The sequence below is a fragment of the Siniperca chuatsi genome, linkage group LG20, assembly GCF_020085105.1.
Source record: "Siniperca chuatsi isolate FFG_IHB_CAS linkage group LG20, ASM2008510v1, whole genome shotgun sequence".
Lineage (NCBI taxonomy): Eukaryota > Metazoa > Chordata > Actinopteri > Centrarchiformes > Sinipercidae > Siniperca > Siniperca chuatsi.
The window spans coordinates 21,011,223-21,029,353 of NC_058061.1; the positions used below are offsets into that span (position 1 = coordinate 21,011,223).

At 38.8% G+C, this 18,131-nt stretch overlaps 2 protein-coding genes across 3 annotated transcripts in view; both read left to right on the top strand.

Moving 5' to 3' along the window:
• pts (6-pyruvoyltetrahydropterin synthase) lies at positions 1-6,646 on the top strand. The gene is made up of 6 exons (XM_044179125.1): positions 1-200; positions 1,273-1,352; positions 1,475-1,497; positions 2,061-2,117; positions 5,419-5,489; positions 5,576-6,646. The coding sequence occupies exons 1-6, from the start codon at positions 109-111 to the stop codon at positions 5,697-5,699; spliced, it is 447 nt and encodes a 148-aa protein (XP_044035060.1). The 5' UTR covers positions 1-108; the 3' UTR covers positions 5,700-6,646.
• A 9,681-nt stretch (positions 6,647-16,327) lies between these two features.
• The window catches only part of LOC122867163 (myosin-16), a 67,529-nt gene continuing 65,725 nt past the window's right edge, over positions 16,328-18,131 (top strand). Inside the window, exon 1 of one of the 2 annotated variants that reach the window (XM_044177567.1) lies at positions 16,328-16,502. In XM_044177567.1, coding sequence (XP_044033502.1) covers positions 16,419-16,502 — 84 coding nt within the window. In that variant the 5' untranslated portion in view covers positions 16,328-16,418. The remainder of the gene's footprint in view (positions 16,503-18,131) is intronic. The other variant, XM_044177570.1, reaches the window with a different exon arrangement.

Below are 18,131 nucleotides of genomic sequence, written 5' to 3' on the forward strand. Positions count from 1 at the left end.
TCACGGGGGCTGGAGCTGTGGCCTGGCCGCAGACTATTTCACCGCCTCTCTGTCGCTCTCTCCGGGCGCTCAGCACACTGTTCCTCGACCCTCTCTCAGGCACCGAGCATGGCTGGATCCTCAGTGAGCGGCAGCGCAGCGGAGCGTTTCGGATACATCACCCGGGTGGAGAGCTTCAGCGCCTCTCACCGACTCCACAGGTACTTCATCATCCGCTTTGTGCTAGGAGAAAGACCGGTGTGAGACTATCTGTTTGCTAAGCCTGGCTGCGTTGTTTACACCGATAGAAGCTAAGACCACTGGCCTGGTTGTAGGGTTTTGCATATTATAATATACAGTAGCAGTTTTATATGCGTTGCAAAGACGAAAGATATTGAATATTCGACAGATACTCGCGCTGCCGAGCGGCGAGCGCCGGTCCTCGGCATGGAAAAGCCCGTGTATCCGACCTCCAGTGCATATAAAGCGGAATACTTGTTACCGATAGCCGTGTATGTTTACTACTGTACATTTTAAATGAATAAAACCTGTGGCATTAGCATCAGTCTCGTGGGATTTGTAGTTCATTCGAATCCACAGATAGCCTACGACTCCTGCGCTGGTGCTGCCTTCATGTGCTGTCGTAAAAAATAGGATGGTAGCTATGAATGGCCCGTACAAATTGGCATTTTCTGTGTAACCGTACAGACAGAGGTAAAAATGGTAGGGCAGATAAAAAGTTACATAAGAACATATAAACCAGTAATTAGGCTATATTGCTAATGTGCTAACTATATTGCTAATTGCGGATTTTCTTTTTACCAATTATCTCAAATACAATTGCGCACTGCTCTGCCTGATCTTGAACCTAAAATAGAAAAGCAGCCATCAATAAACACTCTTTGCTTCAGTTTTGTTTGTACATATATTCTATTTACACATTGTTCTGTTACTAAAGTTTATAAAAATGGCATTTTTGTAATAACCAAGTATACAGAAGGAGAAACAATATGGCAAATAAGTTACATTGGAAAATAAACCAATATGCTAATTAGGCCTATATTAATCTTTATTATATTATTATTCTTCTGTGGTACAAATTCGCTCTAAGCTGCCTGATCTCTAAACTAAAACAGCATTCATAAACAATTATTTTCATTATCGATTAATCTGCCAGTATATTCTATTGATTTATCGTTTGATCTATAAAATAAGAAAACTGTGACAGATAAACATCAAAAGTTCCAAGGTGACGTCTAGGTTTTGATAAATGTTACCTCAACTTCTTTCCAGCATTCACTTGAGTGATGAGGAGAATAAAAGAGTTTTTGGAAAATGCAACAATCCCAATGGTCATGGACACAACTACAAAGGTCTGTCACACTCTTTCATTCACCCCTGTTATGTTGCACTTACATATAGTGTGAAACACCATACACTACAGCTGCTATTTCAATGTCTCCTATTCATTCAACGCTCTCTTTTCTGCCCACAGTGGAGATAACACTGCATGGAAAGGTGAGTATCTATCGGCACTTAAGTACAAAGGCTTAGGCATCGCCAGCTAGCTGTCCTCTTTATCCTTTTTTTTCTCTGGATTTGGGGTTTAGTGACCTGAAGTGAAATTTACATTCTATGATTTCAGTTTAGTTTAGTTTCTAATTTTATTTTAGGCTCAGTATCTGATATAAAAAACAAACAAAGAACAATTGAATAAATTGTATATTGAATAATTGAATACATAAAGAATTCAGTAGTAGAATTCAGTATTTCCCCACTGCCATTTTATTTCTGGCAGTGTGGATGACCAGTATTTATGCATTTCATTTATTTGGGGTTTGCATCTAAATAAATTAGAAAATGACTGTGGTGCTGGTTACAGCCCCGCTCATCAAAGCTGATGAAACCTGTTGGATGGGTGGTGAAATGTAAAACATAGTCAAGACTGCAAGTCCAGTTTCCTCTGACTTAATGCTTGTAGATAACGATCATGCTGTGAAGCACATGCGCACACAAACATACTGTACTGTAGGTGGCACACATGGACATTTGTTTAACCTTCATCCCGTGTGCGTCCGTAGATTGATGGACTCACTGGCATGGTCATGAACTTGACAGACTTGAAGAGGTGCACTGAGGTAAGATCATCTCAACAACACTCTCTTTAGTGAGGCGTCATCCAATTGCTTCAAGCTGAAATTGGACCCAAAACACAGCCATTCTACAAGACTCTAACTGCCACGGAGAGCCCTGGGGTGAAATGTAATTAAGAACATTTACTCAAATACTTTTTCTTGAGTACACTTTTGAGGCACTTGTACTTACTTGAGTATTTCCATTTTATGCTGCTTTATACATTTACTCCACTACATGTCAGAGGCAAATATTGTGCTTTTTACTCCGCTACATTTATTTGATCACTTTAGTTACTAGTTACTCTGCAGATTCAGATTATTAATACAAAATATAATCAACTAAGAGCCGGTGTGAAGCTCAGTGCGGTGTCGCCATCTTGGCAGCGCCTGACTCCGCCAGCTCCCAGATAATCCAAAAATGGGCAAAGACGTGGAGCTGAGGCGGGCCGAATGAAGCCTGGTTGCCGAAAGCGGCCACGTCCTTAATTATGCATAACTTTGAGCCTTAACAGGCTGCCAGAGTGAAGCAGCAGCAAAGAAGGGAGAGAGCCCCCACCAAAAAGGCTCTCCCACATTCCAGCACCTCACATCAATCCCCACACTGCAAGAAAATTTGTGGTTCCAGAATTGGCCAATTCAGCCATTTGAATACCCACAACAAGGACCCCCAGGAGGACCGTCGTACTCGACTTCGAGTAATCGCCGATGATTAAACATGTTTGTTTCTGCTGTGAAGTTGGGCATTTTAACATGGGGGTTAATGGGGATTGACTCGCTTTTGGAGCCAGCCTCAAGTGGCCATTCGAGGAACGGCAGTTTTAGGCACTTCCGCGTTGGCTTCATTTTTCAGCCCCGGAGCTTGCCGCCATGGATGTATAACACGAGCTTGATACATCATTGGGAGGCGGGGCTCCGTTCATTCCTATGAAAGCTGCTCAGTGGCGCATGAAGCCAAAAAAGTTCGACTTCCGGGTATAAAATTGTGCGCAGCCCCACAGGAGCAAACATACTAGAGACTTCTGCCGCTGAGCCAGCTAACTTCCAGTTTAGCCGTCCGGTAACTTGAATGGAGACTCTTCTAAACTTTTCAAATGTAATCAGACCGAATGGGTCAAATTCTGATAGCTTCTTTCAATGGAATGGTCTATGGAAAAAGTATTATGGGGCCAGTGTGCATCACGTGACGGATGCGGAAGTTGTAATTCCACGGTTTGGCTACTACTATGTCAAATTGGCTTCAAAGCGCAGAGCCCTTCCTGGGGGTTTGGTAGCTGCTTGTGCACTACCCAGTAATGAGCTGAAATCAGCCCCACCTTTGCCGGCTGCAACATTAAAGTGACGGTCACACATAATGCATCACTATTTATAATCCAATAATATAAAGTATTATTATTCTGAAATGGGCCATTCGGAGTACTTTTACTTTTGGTACTTTAAGTACATTTTGATGCTAATACTTTTGTACTTTTACTTACAGTAAGTAACATTTTGAATGCTGGACTTTTGCGTGTAACAGAGTATTTTTACGCTGTGGTATTGCTACTTTTCCTTAACTAAAAGATCTGAGTATTTCTTCCACCACTGGCTGGGGGTCATAGGAAAAAAAAAATATGTGTAAATCTGTGCAAACAAATTACTTTAACTATATTTAACTTAATAATAATAATAATAATTATTATTATTATAAATAATAGTAATATTTCTCTGTATTCTTTATTAGTCTTTTCATACATTTTATTCAGTTGTAAGCAGAATAATTATTAGTCGGAGCACTCAGTCAACGTGTTCATTGGGTGTTCTGATATGTCCTAAAGTACAGGCCAGGGAATGTATTTTTATTTTTTTTTTTAGATATACCATAACTTGTACTTTAACAATCATAGAGAAACTTTAACTAAGGGACTGCAAGCATGTATGTTCACACTCTGCCTGCTGCTGCGACTTTATCCTGCTGCGCTCTTACACCACAAATTAGAAGTGTAGCATCATTTGAGGGGAATTTAAAAGAAGCCTTCTTACTTGCGATTTGCTGCAGGCTTGTTGTTTGGAAGTGTCATGTGCTCCCGACTAAATCTAGGACATAGAAAACAGAACATGTGCTGCCACATATAATAGCATTACTGTGCTATGCGTTTCTGTATCAGCCTTGTTGCTATTACAGTACACTGGGACTGTTCTTAACATTTCAAATATACCTAAAGCAAGCATTGTATTAGCTTTAGATTTGTAATCAAGATTTTGTACAATATAGCCAGTGGTGGTTTTCAGTAGGTTAAATTCCCTCTTTCATCCTCACATTGCACTTGTAAAATTAAAGCTGCATTTATGTATTTCTTTTTTGTCGATTGGGGGCAGAACTCCACAAACGCTTAGCATCAAACACACAAGTTTGACATATAGTATTATCACCTTATAAAGTTGATAAGGCTAACACGTTAGCAAACAGTTGCCTGCTTACACATCTAGCAGACACACAGCAACATTAACATTCATTTGAAGTTGTGTTTCTGGCGACCTAACAAATATAAGTCCAATATTCTCTCTCTTTCAGCTCTGTTTTTGGTCTCCACCAACTCCTGAGTGAAATATCTGGCCCTTTACCTGCTAAATGCTCCACTACTGTATGTTCACCAGCTAGTTGCTAATTTTGTCTGTCTGCTGTTTAGTACTGGGCAGGTAGTGTACAGTGGGCTTGTCAGAACCTTTTTGCTGAAAACAGCTGTCAGCTGCGGTCGGAAACAAGGTTGAGAGGTGTGAGACTGACTCAAAACAGTAAAGTTGCAGCCCTTCGAACAAAAACAATGAGCCGAAAGAAGCTACAATGCTTCATAGAATATAGGGGAACTGCCGAGTCGGACGATAATATCCCAATATTCATCTAAACTACTGACGAGTGCACCTCGATAGATGTAAGCATAAACATTAAAATGATTTCTAATCCTAAATGTTACCTTTTTAAAAACATGGAAACTGACACATTTAGATTTTTATGGACAGAATAAGAAACATGTTTGTGGCTTAGATTTTCTCTTTGGACCAGTGTAAGCTGTACACAGATCTCCTCCAGGAGATCACTGTTAACAATGCCTGTGTGGACAGCTTTGTGTTTTGGTCTGAAAAGGGCTTCTTACTCTGTGCAAGCTGCTTTCATGCAACACAATTCATCAATTATGTAACACTGTTGTATAATGTCAGCTCCAAGTAAACATGTCAGATTCCTTGCACACCTACTGGGCTTTAATGCAAGTGTTTTTATGCAACTTTTTATTGACTGATTAAATGCCTGACTGATTCCCTCCTGCAGGACGTCATCATGACTACACTGGACCATAAAAACCTGGACAAGGACGTCCCATACTTTGCCGATGTTGTCAGGTGAGTGTTCTCAAATCAACAGTTTCTACAGATCGTATGCACATTTGTTTGCACTGATTACTTCTCCCTTTTTCTCGGCCCATTAGCACAACTGAGAATGTGGCTGTTTACATCTGGGACAACATGGTGAAGGTGCTCCCACCCAACCTGCTCTACGAGATCAAGATTCATGAGTCAGATAAGAACATCGTTGTATATCGAGGAGAGTAGACGTCTGAGTGTTGATGTTTGGACATGAACAAGTGCCATTAATTGCTGTTTATTTAACTTCACTGTTTGCCTGATGACTGCAGACTCCGGTTAGTTAGACTGATACAGGTTTATAAAGAAAATATAATATATATAGGGGTTGATATTGTTACACTTGTACTTTATAGACCAAAGATTTTGTAGCAAATCCAAATATTCAGAATTCTTGTAGAAGGTGGAAAACCTTTAGACCAGTGATTCCAACCTTTTTGGCTTCTAGTTGTGAACCCTGATTACAGTAAGCATTTGTCTACAGGTTGTAACCAGGACAACCAGGTTTTTTTTTGTTTTATTTTATTAGAATAATTTTCAAAGACCTGAAGAAATTCAAAGACAAAAACTATTTTAGGAATATGTAAAAATTAACTTTTACATTTTTTTTTAATTAACATTGTTTTGTAGCACAAATGTTGTTTCTGCTTCATCTCATGACCCATCAGATTTATTTAGTTTATTGAGGGTACCAAGCCTCAGGTTGGGAAACCTTTATTTAGACCTTCACAGGATACTTAAACTCTCCACTAAACCCCAAACTACTAATAAATCATTCATATCTATATACATGTGGGATCAAACATTACACGTATTTTCATGATTTTAAGTAAATCAATTCCATTTATTAGCATAATGCTTTATCCCTAATATGGACAGTTACACTCTTTCACAGTACATTTATTGGGGATTGACAAATATCATCTCAACTCTGAATGAAATCTATCAGAATTATGTGTTTGAATAAATGTTTACACTCAGACCATGCAATGGTTCACTACTTTGGTGAACTAGCCAAATAGTGACATCTAGTGGTAGAAAACTGTACATCTCGCATCTTGTTGCATTAAACCTGATTGTGTAGTGCTGTGATGAAATGGTTTCTTACAATAAATGCAAAAGATGTTTTTTGAGAATGGCTGAATTAATTATTTTGTTCTACAAATGAATGAATGTTTTTGTGTAAGGCCATACATGACCCATCCCTTATCCAGACACATTAAAGGAGTACTTGGGGGATTTACAAGAGACAGATTTTTTATAATGAATGGTCAAAATCAATGCAGTAGAGGCCTAGATTTCCTGAGTTTTAGTCCCCAATATGGCTCAAACTCCAAAAACATTGGATCCTACAATTCCCATGATGCAACACAATAGCATCAATTGTTAGACTTTATAGTATCTAAGCCTAAACTGAGATAATGATATCATCAGGGTTATTTTTCTTTAGACTTTGGAAGCTTCCTCCAGAGCACACAAGCCAGGTTTCCATCCAAATTTAGCACAAATTTTAGCCAAATTTCCAGCAAATCAGCAAAAGAAAATCCATTTCCATCCACTATTGTTGTGTGAGTATTAGGAGTTGGAGCATTGAAAAACTCTCCAATCGGGTGCCATTAAACCATTGCAGAAGAAGAGGGTGCAATAAGATGACGTAATTAAAAGAGTGCCGAACGAAGGAAAACAATGGTAATATGACATTTATGTTTGTTTCATATATTAATTTGAGGAACCTTACTGTCACCTTATCGCCGCACACACATCTGATGTTTTTGTCTGAATATTTTTAGTCTCCTCAGTGGAGCGGTCACATGTCACGTCTGTTTCCATTGTACTTTGCGCATTTTGCTTTTATTTATAGACCAAGTTTTCCACATCAGCCAAGCGATAAAACATTTTTGCTGTATTTAATTTTTTCCCCCGAATATCCAGCGTTCCCACTCAGGGGTTTTTATGCACAAATTGAAAATGCACATTAAAAACAGGTGGATGGAAACGCAACTTGATGTTTAAAACCAACCCAGCATTCTGATATATATAACCACCAGAACCTAACAGCACAATATATTGATCTTATACACATTTGAACACAAGGTTGCACCTGTATACAAATATAAAGATAATACATAAACCTTTAAGCCAATAAGGACGAGAAGTTCTCAAAGGACCATATCAGTGGTTTTGTATGTTTTAGCTCATTTACTAAAGTTCACATATTGTTAACATCACAGCGAATCCATTCTGTAAATCATGCTCTAGTGTTTCAGAAATGGAATTTTTCATTCTAGGCATCCAATGGTTTCCATTCATTTCATTATGCTATGAAAATCTCTTAGCAGTTGTGTAACCCATTACAGTGAAGTCTGCATTATTTTTTGTCAAATCATATCATTAGTCTAAGGTAATGCAGTCCGGATATAATGATTGATATAAGACAGATAATAATAAATGTGATAGATTGCACAAATCAAGCACATTTCAAAAGTCTGCATTTTCATGTTGTACTAAAATTAATGGAAACCAATGGGTTGGTAGAAAAAGACATCCAAAACCTTCAAATTCTACAGCATGCACTTGAAATGGTCGGCAAAATTATTTGTAGTTAAAAAGTTAAAACTTGCAAACACACTGGTATGGCCCTTTGAAGTGCTCAGGAAAAAATGGAAATTTGAACAAGTGGCCAAAGTGCTGAGCGAGATCATATGATATGATCAAAAGCTCCAGAACAGCTACTAAATGGACTTGGGGCGATATTCCATCCATCCATCCATTTTCTACCGCTTGTTTTGTCAAAAGTATTGGGGATGATTTGCCACTAGAGGGCGACATATCTACTTCTAAGAAAACCTTGCCTTTGGGATTCAGGCATTATTGACAAAAACTTGTATCTACAAATGACCTCAGATTTCCACGTTGAGTTAATAAGGCCAGAGAAGCTGTTTCTTATGTAGCAACACTGACAGAACAGTGTTACATCTTTATCAACAAAAATGTGCTCCTTCAGAGATGTGTTTGTCATTTTCCATATTTCCCAGCTGTTTCCACACATACATATTCCATTCTGCAGAAACAGATACATAAGATTTATGGAGATAATTCTCAGGGCTATGTAAAGCTGTTGCAGAGCAGTCAGTAGCAGCAGACAGGTACTCTGTCTTCCAGACATAGGATAACATATGCAATCTGATTCATTACCCAGAGTTCAGCATAGCAGACAAGTAACTCTACTGCTGTCTCTCAGGTTTGAAAAACTCCAGTGACAAATCACAATGTAAATAGAACTTACCATGGAGTGTATGATGCATTACAAGTTGTGTTATTACTGATATGCTGGCATAGGCCATTTCTCAGCCTTACAATAATATCCCACTTAGTCACGTCTTTATTTCAGTTCCATAAAGCAATAGTTTAACATTTTGGGAAATACACTTATAACAAAAATACATTTGTTTTCTTGCCAAGACTTAGATGAGAGGATAGATACCACTCTTACATCTGTCCGGTAAATATGAAGCCACAGCGAGCAGTCGATTAGCTTAGCTTAGCATAAAGACTGGAAACAGAGGGAAACAATTAGCCTGGATCTGTATGAAGGCAACAAAATGTACCTACCAGCAACTAAACACCTTAACTTAACACCTTATATCTTGTTTGTTTAATGTGTACAAAAAGTGAAGTGAAGCAAGACTAAGAGTCTACAGCCATGCTAGCAGCTCTGTGCTAATGTTAGCATGCTAACATGCTCACAATGATTTGCTAACATACTGATGTTTAGCAGGTAGGCTATAATGTTTACAATATTCACTATCTTAACATGTTAGCATGCTAACATTTGCTAATTAGCACTAAACACAAAGTAAAGCTGAGGCTGGTGGGAATGTTACCAGTTAGGCAGGGATTCAGTCATAAATGAAGGTATTGGAAAATTTTCATTTTGTCCTCAGTGATGATGGCACTAGATGAAAAGTCAGGGGATCACTAATGTTATTACAATTGATTCTTTGGGCACCATAGATATCTGTACAAAATTTCATGGTAATCCATCAAGTAGTTGTTGAGACAAGACGGTGTAGTCCCTCATTCGTCCAGGAGTGTTCTATCGTAGAAAAGGTTTCAGTCGTAGTCATCTGGACACTGTTTTCAGAATCAAGACGTTTCGGCTCCCATCCGGAAGTCATTCTCAAGTCATTCTCTAGTTGTTGAGACATTTCAGTCTGGAGCAAAGTGGTGGACCGAACGACATTGCCATCCATAGTTTTCAGCATTTTAAGCATGGCTAAACAGCAGCAGCTTGTGGTACAGGGGGTTAAGTGCTATTTCTTGGCCAGGAGCAGTAACTTCCCGAAGTCTTCCACAACTTGTCGTTTTTACAGTTGGTTTTTTGTTTGGATGAAACAATCCAGATTTGTTCATTAGTGGGCTTTAGAGGTGCTGGTAGGTCAATTTTGTTTCCTTCTGGACAGAGCCAGGCTAGCTATTTACCCCGTTCCAGTCTCTGTGCTAAAATAAGCTGGATGGCTGCCTGCTGTAGCTTCATATTTAACAGCCAGATTGGTATTGATCTTTTCAGCTCACTCCTAGCAAGACAGCAAATAAGGTATTTCCCAAAATGTCAAACCTAACCCTACACTATTAGAGACCTGCCTCCTTGCTTGATATGGTGTAGTGTGATTCCCTTAATGCCTTTGTGAATTTAGACCACAACATGTGTGAAATGTCACTCGATGCACATACATGGCTGATAACAAGGGGGCCCCTCTTTTTTTGTGCCAAAGTTGTAATCTTTATGTCAGGATTCAGCTGCCAACTCAAACCTTTAATTAATCAAATTCCATAAACATGTGTCATGCACCGGCAGACAACCTGCCACGAACAAGCTGGAGCAAGACAAAGAGAGCAGAGATGTCCTCTTGTAACTCTGATTCCAGATCAAAATCAGAAAAAAACCAGAGACAGCTATGCAGACAGACTTCTTAGTGCAGTGGGTAGATACACAACAAATCAAAGTCTATAATTACACTCTGATAGAAGGCAACTGGATTACTGCAATTAACAGGTAAAAGCCAGTGGTTATCCTGCTGCTTCATGGAAAAGTATTTTTCACTGCACCTTATGATCCTGAAGTTTACTTTTATGTTCTGACAGGAGCAACTCTGTGCCTTACTGTTTTGTGTATTTAGCCCATAGCAAGGCAGATGGGTCAGTAAATCCCCTAATAATCCTGGCAAATGTAACCACAGGTACAACTGTGTCTAAAACACGAAGCGGTACACTCTAACTGTATGTTTGCTTCAGCTAATAGTCAGTGGTATACAGTTATGGTGACGGATTAAAGGTGGTTTTGTCAGTGGTTGTCCACAGCCCATGGGATGACCACCCTCCCTACAACAGTAGGTGGCTTTCTCTGAGACATGGCACCCTGCCAGAATAAATCCCTGCCAAAGATAAGCTCTACAAGAACGCTAAGGGTGCAACAGAGCAATTCCTCTTGAATCAGAAAAGCTCTCACAGAAACAAGTGCTCTGTGAAAGGGCTCAGAAAGAATGGCTTGATTGATATTAGCTCTTTCGTTAGGTCATTAGTTGTTAGAGAAGGTAAGAGTTGGATTGGGAAAGGCAGCCTGGGAAGCTGAGAACACTTTTCCCATGTCACTTTTAAGTACACCTGCTTTTTTTTCCAGAACAGACACTCATAATGTTTAAATAAGAGGTGAGAGTGTTTAGTTGTCAGAGATGACAAAGCTCATCTGTGATTGAAAGATCCTAAAATCACAGGAAATGCTCTGATATAGGTAGGATTTTATTTGAAGGACAACAAGAACACTTTTTTTCTGAATTAACTGATGAAATTTTAAAGCTGCATTAATTGATTTTTTTGAGGGGGGCAGTGGAACAATCTGTAAACACAACAGTGACATGTTATCACCTTATAAAGTTGATATGGCTAACCTGTTAGCAAACAGCTGCATATTTACACATTCAGTACACACAAAACAAGATTAGCATTTAATTAGAGTCGTGTTTCTGGCCATCTGATGAATGTAAGTCCAACCACAAGATATGGTAATTTGATCAATGGTTAAAATAAAAATATTGATTAATGCAGCTTTAAACCTGTATTAATTCATTTTTCGCCACTTAGGGGCAGTGCAATAAGCTGAAAACATAATATTGACAATTACAGTGAACATGCCAGCAGACAAGGAGCAACATTAGCATTCATTTGGACTCGTGTTTCTGGCCATCTGTAAGTCCAACATTCACTCTCCTTTAAGCTCACTTAGTCATTTGATCCATTGCTACTATAAAAAAAGTGAGTAGCGCAACTTTAAATAGAAGGTGAGAGCATTTAGACGTCGGAGATGATGAAGCAGATCTGTTCAGAAACATCTTAAAATCACAGGAAAGGCTCAAATATTGCCTTGATTTTATAGAAATATTTTTTTCTCAACTCTTTAATGTAACCGTGAATCTAAATTGAAATCTGACTATGACCCGCAGTGGTGCGACACTGCTTGGTGAGATGTCAGACTGTATATACAGGTAAAGAATAAATTGACTTTGACATACAGTACGTTTTTTTCATGAGCACGAGGTCAAATTCTTGAGCACTGCACACATGCTGACATCCGCTCGACTTGGCGCTTTACAAAACACAAGCCAGAAGCCGATTGTCATCTGATCCCCTGCCAGACAATAAGCCTGTAAAAATCCAGAGTTTCCACTGCCAGCCTGATTAAAAACTTAAATGACAGGTTCCCTTCATACCCCAAGATGAAACGAGATAAATTACCCTCTGCTGTCATTTTTCCACTGTTGCAAAGTAAACGTGTCATTTTGTGCATGATTTCTCCCTGCCTGCAGCCAGTGGATGCCACAGATCTTTAGTGAGAAGATGACTAACTGACACATTGGCACATGCAGACTGACAGCTAGGGAAATTAAAAGCACTGAAGGAAGGGTTAAGAATTAAGAGCAGCTCATTATGTGATGACTCCTTTCTGAGACCTGCTAATTCCACATGAATAATTTGATTTCGCAGGCTTTAACAAAATACTGCCTCAGCAGATTTAGTCTTTTTGTGCAACCTGCCCTTTTGATTGTTACGTGGTTTTTGTGATGCTATAGAGCTCTTTGACTTCTCAAGACCACTACAGCTATAATAACTGCTACACTTAACTTGACAGTACTCATTGTTGCACTATTACTTATTACTTATATTATTACATTGTATTATACCGTTCTATACTTATCAATCTGTAAATCTACTTTTGTACTTTACACTTATTTTAGCTTTATACTTTATATCCACTTTGTACTTAATTTATCTTAGCTGTATTATAGTGTATTATATTTTGATTTGCACATCTCTTATTTCTTACTAGAAATAATTGTCTCGTTGCGGACGTATTTTAGTAATATTTCTATTTCTATTCTATTAGTACTTTTATTCCTGTGTGCATTGAGACAGTGACAGTGAGGAGCTGTAACGAAAGAGTTTCCCATCGGGGATCAATAAAGTATTTCTGATTCTGATTCTGAAAATGCACATAACCATTACCTTCTTTTTCTTTTTTCATAAAAAGTGTTTCATGTAACATTATCCCACAGCACTCTACTGTACATTAGACAGACAGCTACAGTAAAAGTTGATGTTAGCTAGCACGTAGTGTTGACCTAACATTAGTCGAGGTGTTTTCTTGCTGAAAACAAATCTCATAGCGGATTGTAAAAAACTGTTGAGCGCCACACAGCAACAATGGCTACAGGGAGAAAGGACGACTGTATGATCATGTCAGTATTTTCAGATTTTTATATTAACGTTAGTACTGTAGCTGTTGAGCTCAACGCAGCTGGCTACATGGATAGCTAGCCACAAGTACCTCAGCGAAGTGTCTCATAATAGGGCTAACGTTAGACTGCTATATGAGATGACACCCTCAATAACATAACATTTTGGGTCTAAACACTGTAATGACCAGATTTACAGTAGTTCTGAACTTTAATTTAACTTTGACATGACACATTGGTAATATATTGGGATCCCACATCCACTCCGTTCTTAAAGAAGAGCGACCATCTTTTCATAAGTGGACCAGTCCGCCATTGACCTGGATGGACCAGTGACTGGTGTATCAAGTTGCCCTGCATAAACTTGTACTGGACGCTGGCCCACTTCTAAATCCCCTCTGATACACATCTTCGTTATAAAGAGTTTCCCCTCGGGGATCAATAAAGTATTTCTGATAACGTTACATTGTTTGAGGGAACTATAATATTATGTAAAAAAAAAAAAAATTCGTCTGCATAGAAATGTTATCAATAAAACCTTTAATGTAAAATAAGAAATTGCGCTTTCTGGTGTAACGCGCATGCGCAAGTATGTGTAAATAACTTGGGTCAGTTACTTTGGTTCAGACTGAAAGTTTTCACTTATTCAGTAAAAAAGCTTGATATCTACTAGATGGATTGCCACAAAATTTGGTGCAAAACTAATGACATTCCCATCAGTCTCAGCTGCACTTTGTGTTTAGTGCTAATTAGCAAATGTTAGCAATGCTAACACGCTAAACTAAGATGGTGAACATGGTAAACATTAAACCTGCTAAACATTAGCATGTTAACATTTTCAGAGCATGTTAGCATGCTGACGTTAGTATTTAGCTCAAAGCACCACTGTGCCTAAGTACAGCCTGGCAGAGCTGCTAGCACGGCTGTAAACAGTTAACGTTAGTCTTTTTGATTTTTATTTTGTTTTTTATTGCATTGTATTTTATAGTTTATTTTATATTATCAATTATTAATTTTAGTAAGGAAAGTAACTAAGTACATTTACTCAAATGCTGTACTTAAGCTTTAGGTAGCTACTTGGTCTTGATGCACTGATGATGCAATGTTATAGATTAAACTACATAATAATGTATAAGGTAGTTAAAACTGGCTCCACTGCAACCAGCTACAACATTAAAATTCTGCTTGCTGTTGTTAACTGATCAGAATCAGAATCAGCTTTATTGGCCAAGTATGTGTACACATGCAAGAATTTGACTCCGGTTTTTCATTGCTCTCAATGTTACACACAGTTCCAATAGAAATAGAGATATAAATAGACCTAAAGCTAAAAACAAGGACAACCAAGCTGAGCAAAAATATGTTAAATAAAACATAGAACTATTATATACATAAAAGTTGGTGTATATATAAATATATATAAAAAGCAACAATGACCAACAACATACAATGTCTGTATACAAGTCAAGTGTTTCTGTAAATTGTAAACAATACAAACAGTGCAAAGAAATAAATACTGAATGGATATACATGAAGTAGGTGGTTATGTAAATGCATGTACATGTCTATATAGAGTATATACTGCATACATGATTTTTATTTGACAGTAGTGATGAATGATATGTACGTGTTAAAAACAGTGTATTTTAAACTGTAAATATATCATTTATCATTTATAATTTGTTTGGCAAGGTACATTTATTTTGTCATTCTACAACACAGGGCTGCACAGTGAAATTAAATTTGTAGCCCCCTTCATGCTACACACACAGCATATATATCCAAATATTTTAAATTAGAATAGAACAAAAATAAAAGTAAAAACAACATATACAGTTACTTATATACAAAAATGTATACAGGGTAGTGGTATGGTAATGTGCAAAACCAGCATAACAGAAAGTTCCATGTCATTTATATATGGTGGAGTGCGGAGGATGAGGTGGAGTTGAGGAGTCTCATGGTGCTGTTGAGTATGGTGATGGGGGGCAGTGTTGGGGGGCTCCCCCTGAAGTGCACTGTCATCTTCCCAGTTTTGAACGTGTTCAGCTCCAGGTTGTTGTGACCGCACCAGAGGACCAGCTGTTCAACCTCCCGTCTGTGTGCAGACTCCTGCATATGTCCCTGGGGAGTCGAGGTGTTGCAGGATGTAGTGCAGTCCCATGTTGACTGCATCATCCACTGATGTTGATACATCAGTAACAATAATCTAATAGTATAATAGTATCAGCTTGTTTTTTTGATACAGTTCATTTTGTTTTTGTTATGTACTTTCATTCAAGTAAAATTTTGAAAGCAGAATTTCACCTGTAATGGAGTATTTTTATGCTGTGCACTACAGTTTAAGGTACTTTTACTTCAGAAAAGTATGTGAATTCTTAATTCAACACTGAATTTTAGGTAATGATTATATGTTTTACCTGATGAAAAAAGGAAACATAAGGCAGTCCTATTTTTTGTGCAAAATGTGCAAAAAGCTTTTATTTTCCTTTTATTGGCTAACAATACCATAACAATGCAAACAGACTTAAGTGACTTGGGACATATATGTGTTTTTTTATGAATTGTGTAAAATGACATATATTAGTTCCAAATGAGCTCGCCTTGGAGTGTTATTTCTCTGCACAGGAATGTACTTTTTTTAAGATGAGGTGTGTGTGTGTGTGTGTGTGTGTGTGTGTGTTGGTGGGGGTTGCATAGCGTTCTGCTGGAGTCTGTCTCCCAGTGTTGTACTGCTGTCAGAAGGTGGTGCGGCTTTAGGCAGGAGGGAGGAGAGGTGTGTGTATGCACTTGTGTGTGTGTGTGTATGTGTGTGTGTGTGTGTGTGTGCGATGGGGGGGTGCTGTTCAAGCTGGTTCGTGTTTTCTTTTTGCTCGTCACCTCCCTCTCTCTCTCCCTCCCTGCCGCTCCTCTCAGGGTCAGGTAGCAGGCGTAACACACTTTCATACACACAACCTTACCCCCGCACCCCACACCCCGCACCCCCCTCTCACTCTTTCTCTCTCTTACGCACACACTCCCACAGCCTCAAGAGAGCACACACACACACGCACATGCTTCATTTCCTCCCCAGAGCCCGCTTGGGTGAAGACAGCATGGGCAGCTGTGAGCTGTGAGGATGGAGAAGAGAGTGTGTGTGATCCAGACTGACTTCCACCAGTACAGACCCACCACCGCCCTGCACAGCAGACTCCTGGCACATGTAAGAAACCTGCCTCTCCTCCTCTGACACTGCCTTTTTCCTTCCATGTTTCCTTCTCTGTGTTTTTGTCCCTCACGCTTTCTCTTTCTCTAGTTCCATCTTTAATCTTTATCTCTGCATATGTTCTTCCTGGTTGATTCACTCTCCTTCAGTCTCTGAGCCTGTTTTCTGCCTGTCACTGTGTTCTCCAGCATGTTGCAGAGCTCCTCCTCACTGCAGGCCCTCTTAGAAAGAGGAGCTGCTTTTTCAACAGGGGGCGTCAGAGTGTGTAGGATCATGCAGTTGTACCGTATGTGGTTGCTGTGTGTGCTAGTGACATGCAGTGTCTGTGTCCGTTAAAGTGGCTATACATTTCACTTTTCTGATTTTCTGGTTTCTGCATAAGTATAATTCCTATAGTTTCAGCTGTTAGTAAATCCATTTTAAAGGGTTGCTAATGTCATACACTAGCCTCTGTTTTTTTTCTCTCTCACACACACACACACACACACACACACACTACAGAGGAATGCAAACACAGATAAGCATCAGAAAACACTACAACAGTAAATTTCATCTGCTTGCAAACATCTGAAGAGAGGAAAACTACATCCATGAAGGTTAAAAAGTTTGAAGGAATAGTTCCATAATACTTATTTAAAGTATCAAATACATCTATATTTTGTATTATATTTTATAGATTTAAATGTTACCATTTTCATTCCAAACATTATGAGAATTCAGTGTTTCCTCAGAAATTAAATGTAAGATTCATACCATCATGGGAACTAAAGCAACCATTGGACCTCCTTAAAAAATCATTATGGGTTTTATAGCCTTGTTAATGCAGCTGCGGTTAAAGCAGTGGCTCCCAACCTGGGATCCTCTCAGTCGGTCACAAGATGAATCTAAGGGGTCCTGAGATGATTACTGGGTTGGAAAACAAGTCAAAACAAAATTCTTCTCCCCAAATCCAGCATATTTTTTTAGCCTTTTCTGTAATCATTATTTTTTTTACTTGTTAGTTTCACCTCTTTAGACCTTTAAAAATGATTCAAATAAGACAATGTGAGAAGGGAAAATCATTTTTTGCTCTAACTTCTCAGCTATATGCAGACATATGTAACCCGTGACAAGAAGTATTTCTATGTAAGGGGTCACAAGCTAAAACGGTTGGGAACCACTGGGTTCTAGAATAACCTCCATTACACTGACTGTTATCCAATATGTCATCTAAGTCCAATATCCAATGACAAACCACTGTATGTGTCCAACTCACTGCTGTAGATGGCTTGCATGCGTGTTATCATGCATGTCTACCTATGATATATGACTGTGTGATGTTGACCAGCTTCTCTCCGCTGCAGACCATGATGGCTCTTTCAGTAGATGGATGCTGGTCTGATCTCTTGTTTTTGTCTCCCTCTGTATTTTCACATCCAAACACACATGCAGCACACACACACATACACACAGCTGGATCAGCCAACAAAGACATGAAAAGCTGTGTGGTTTTCGTCTTTGATTATGCTGCATGTGGGTCATCATTACACTTAAGTGTTTTCAGGGGTCAGAGAAAATACATTGTGTGTGTCTTATAATACATTTGAATGGTGCTAAATTGAAAGGAATCCCAGTCATTTACAGATA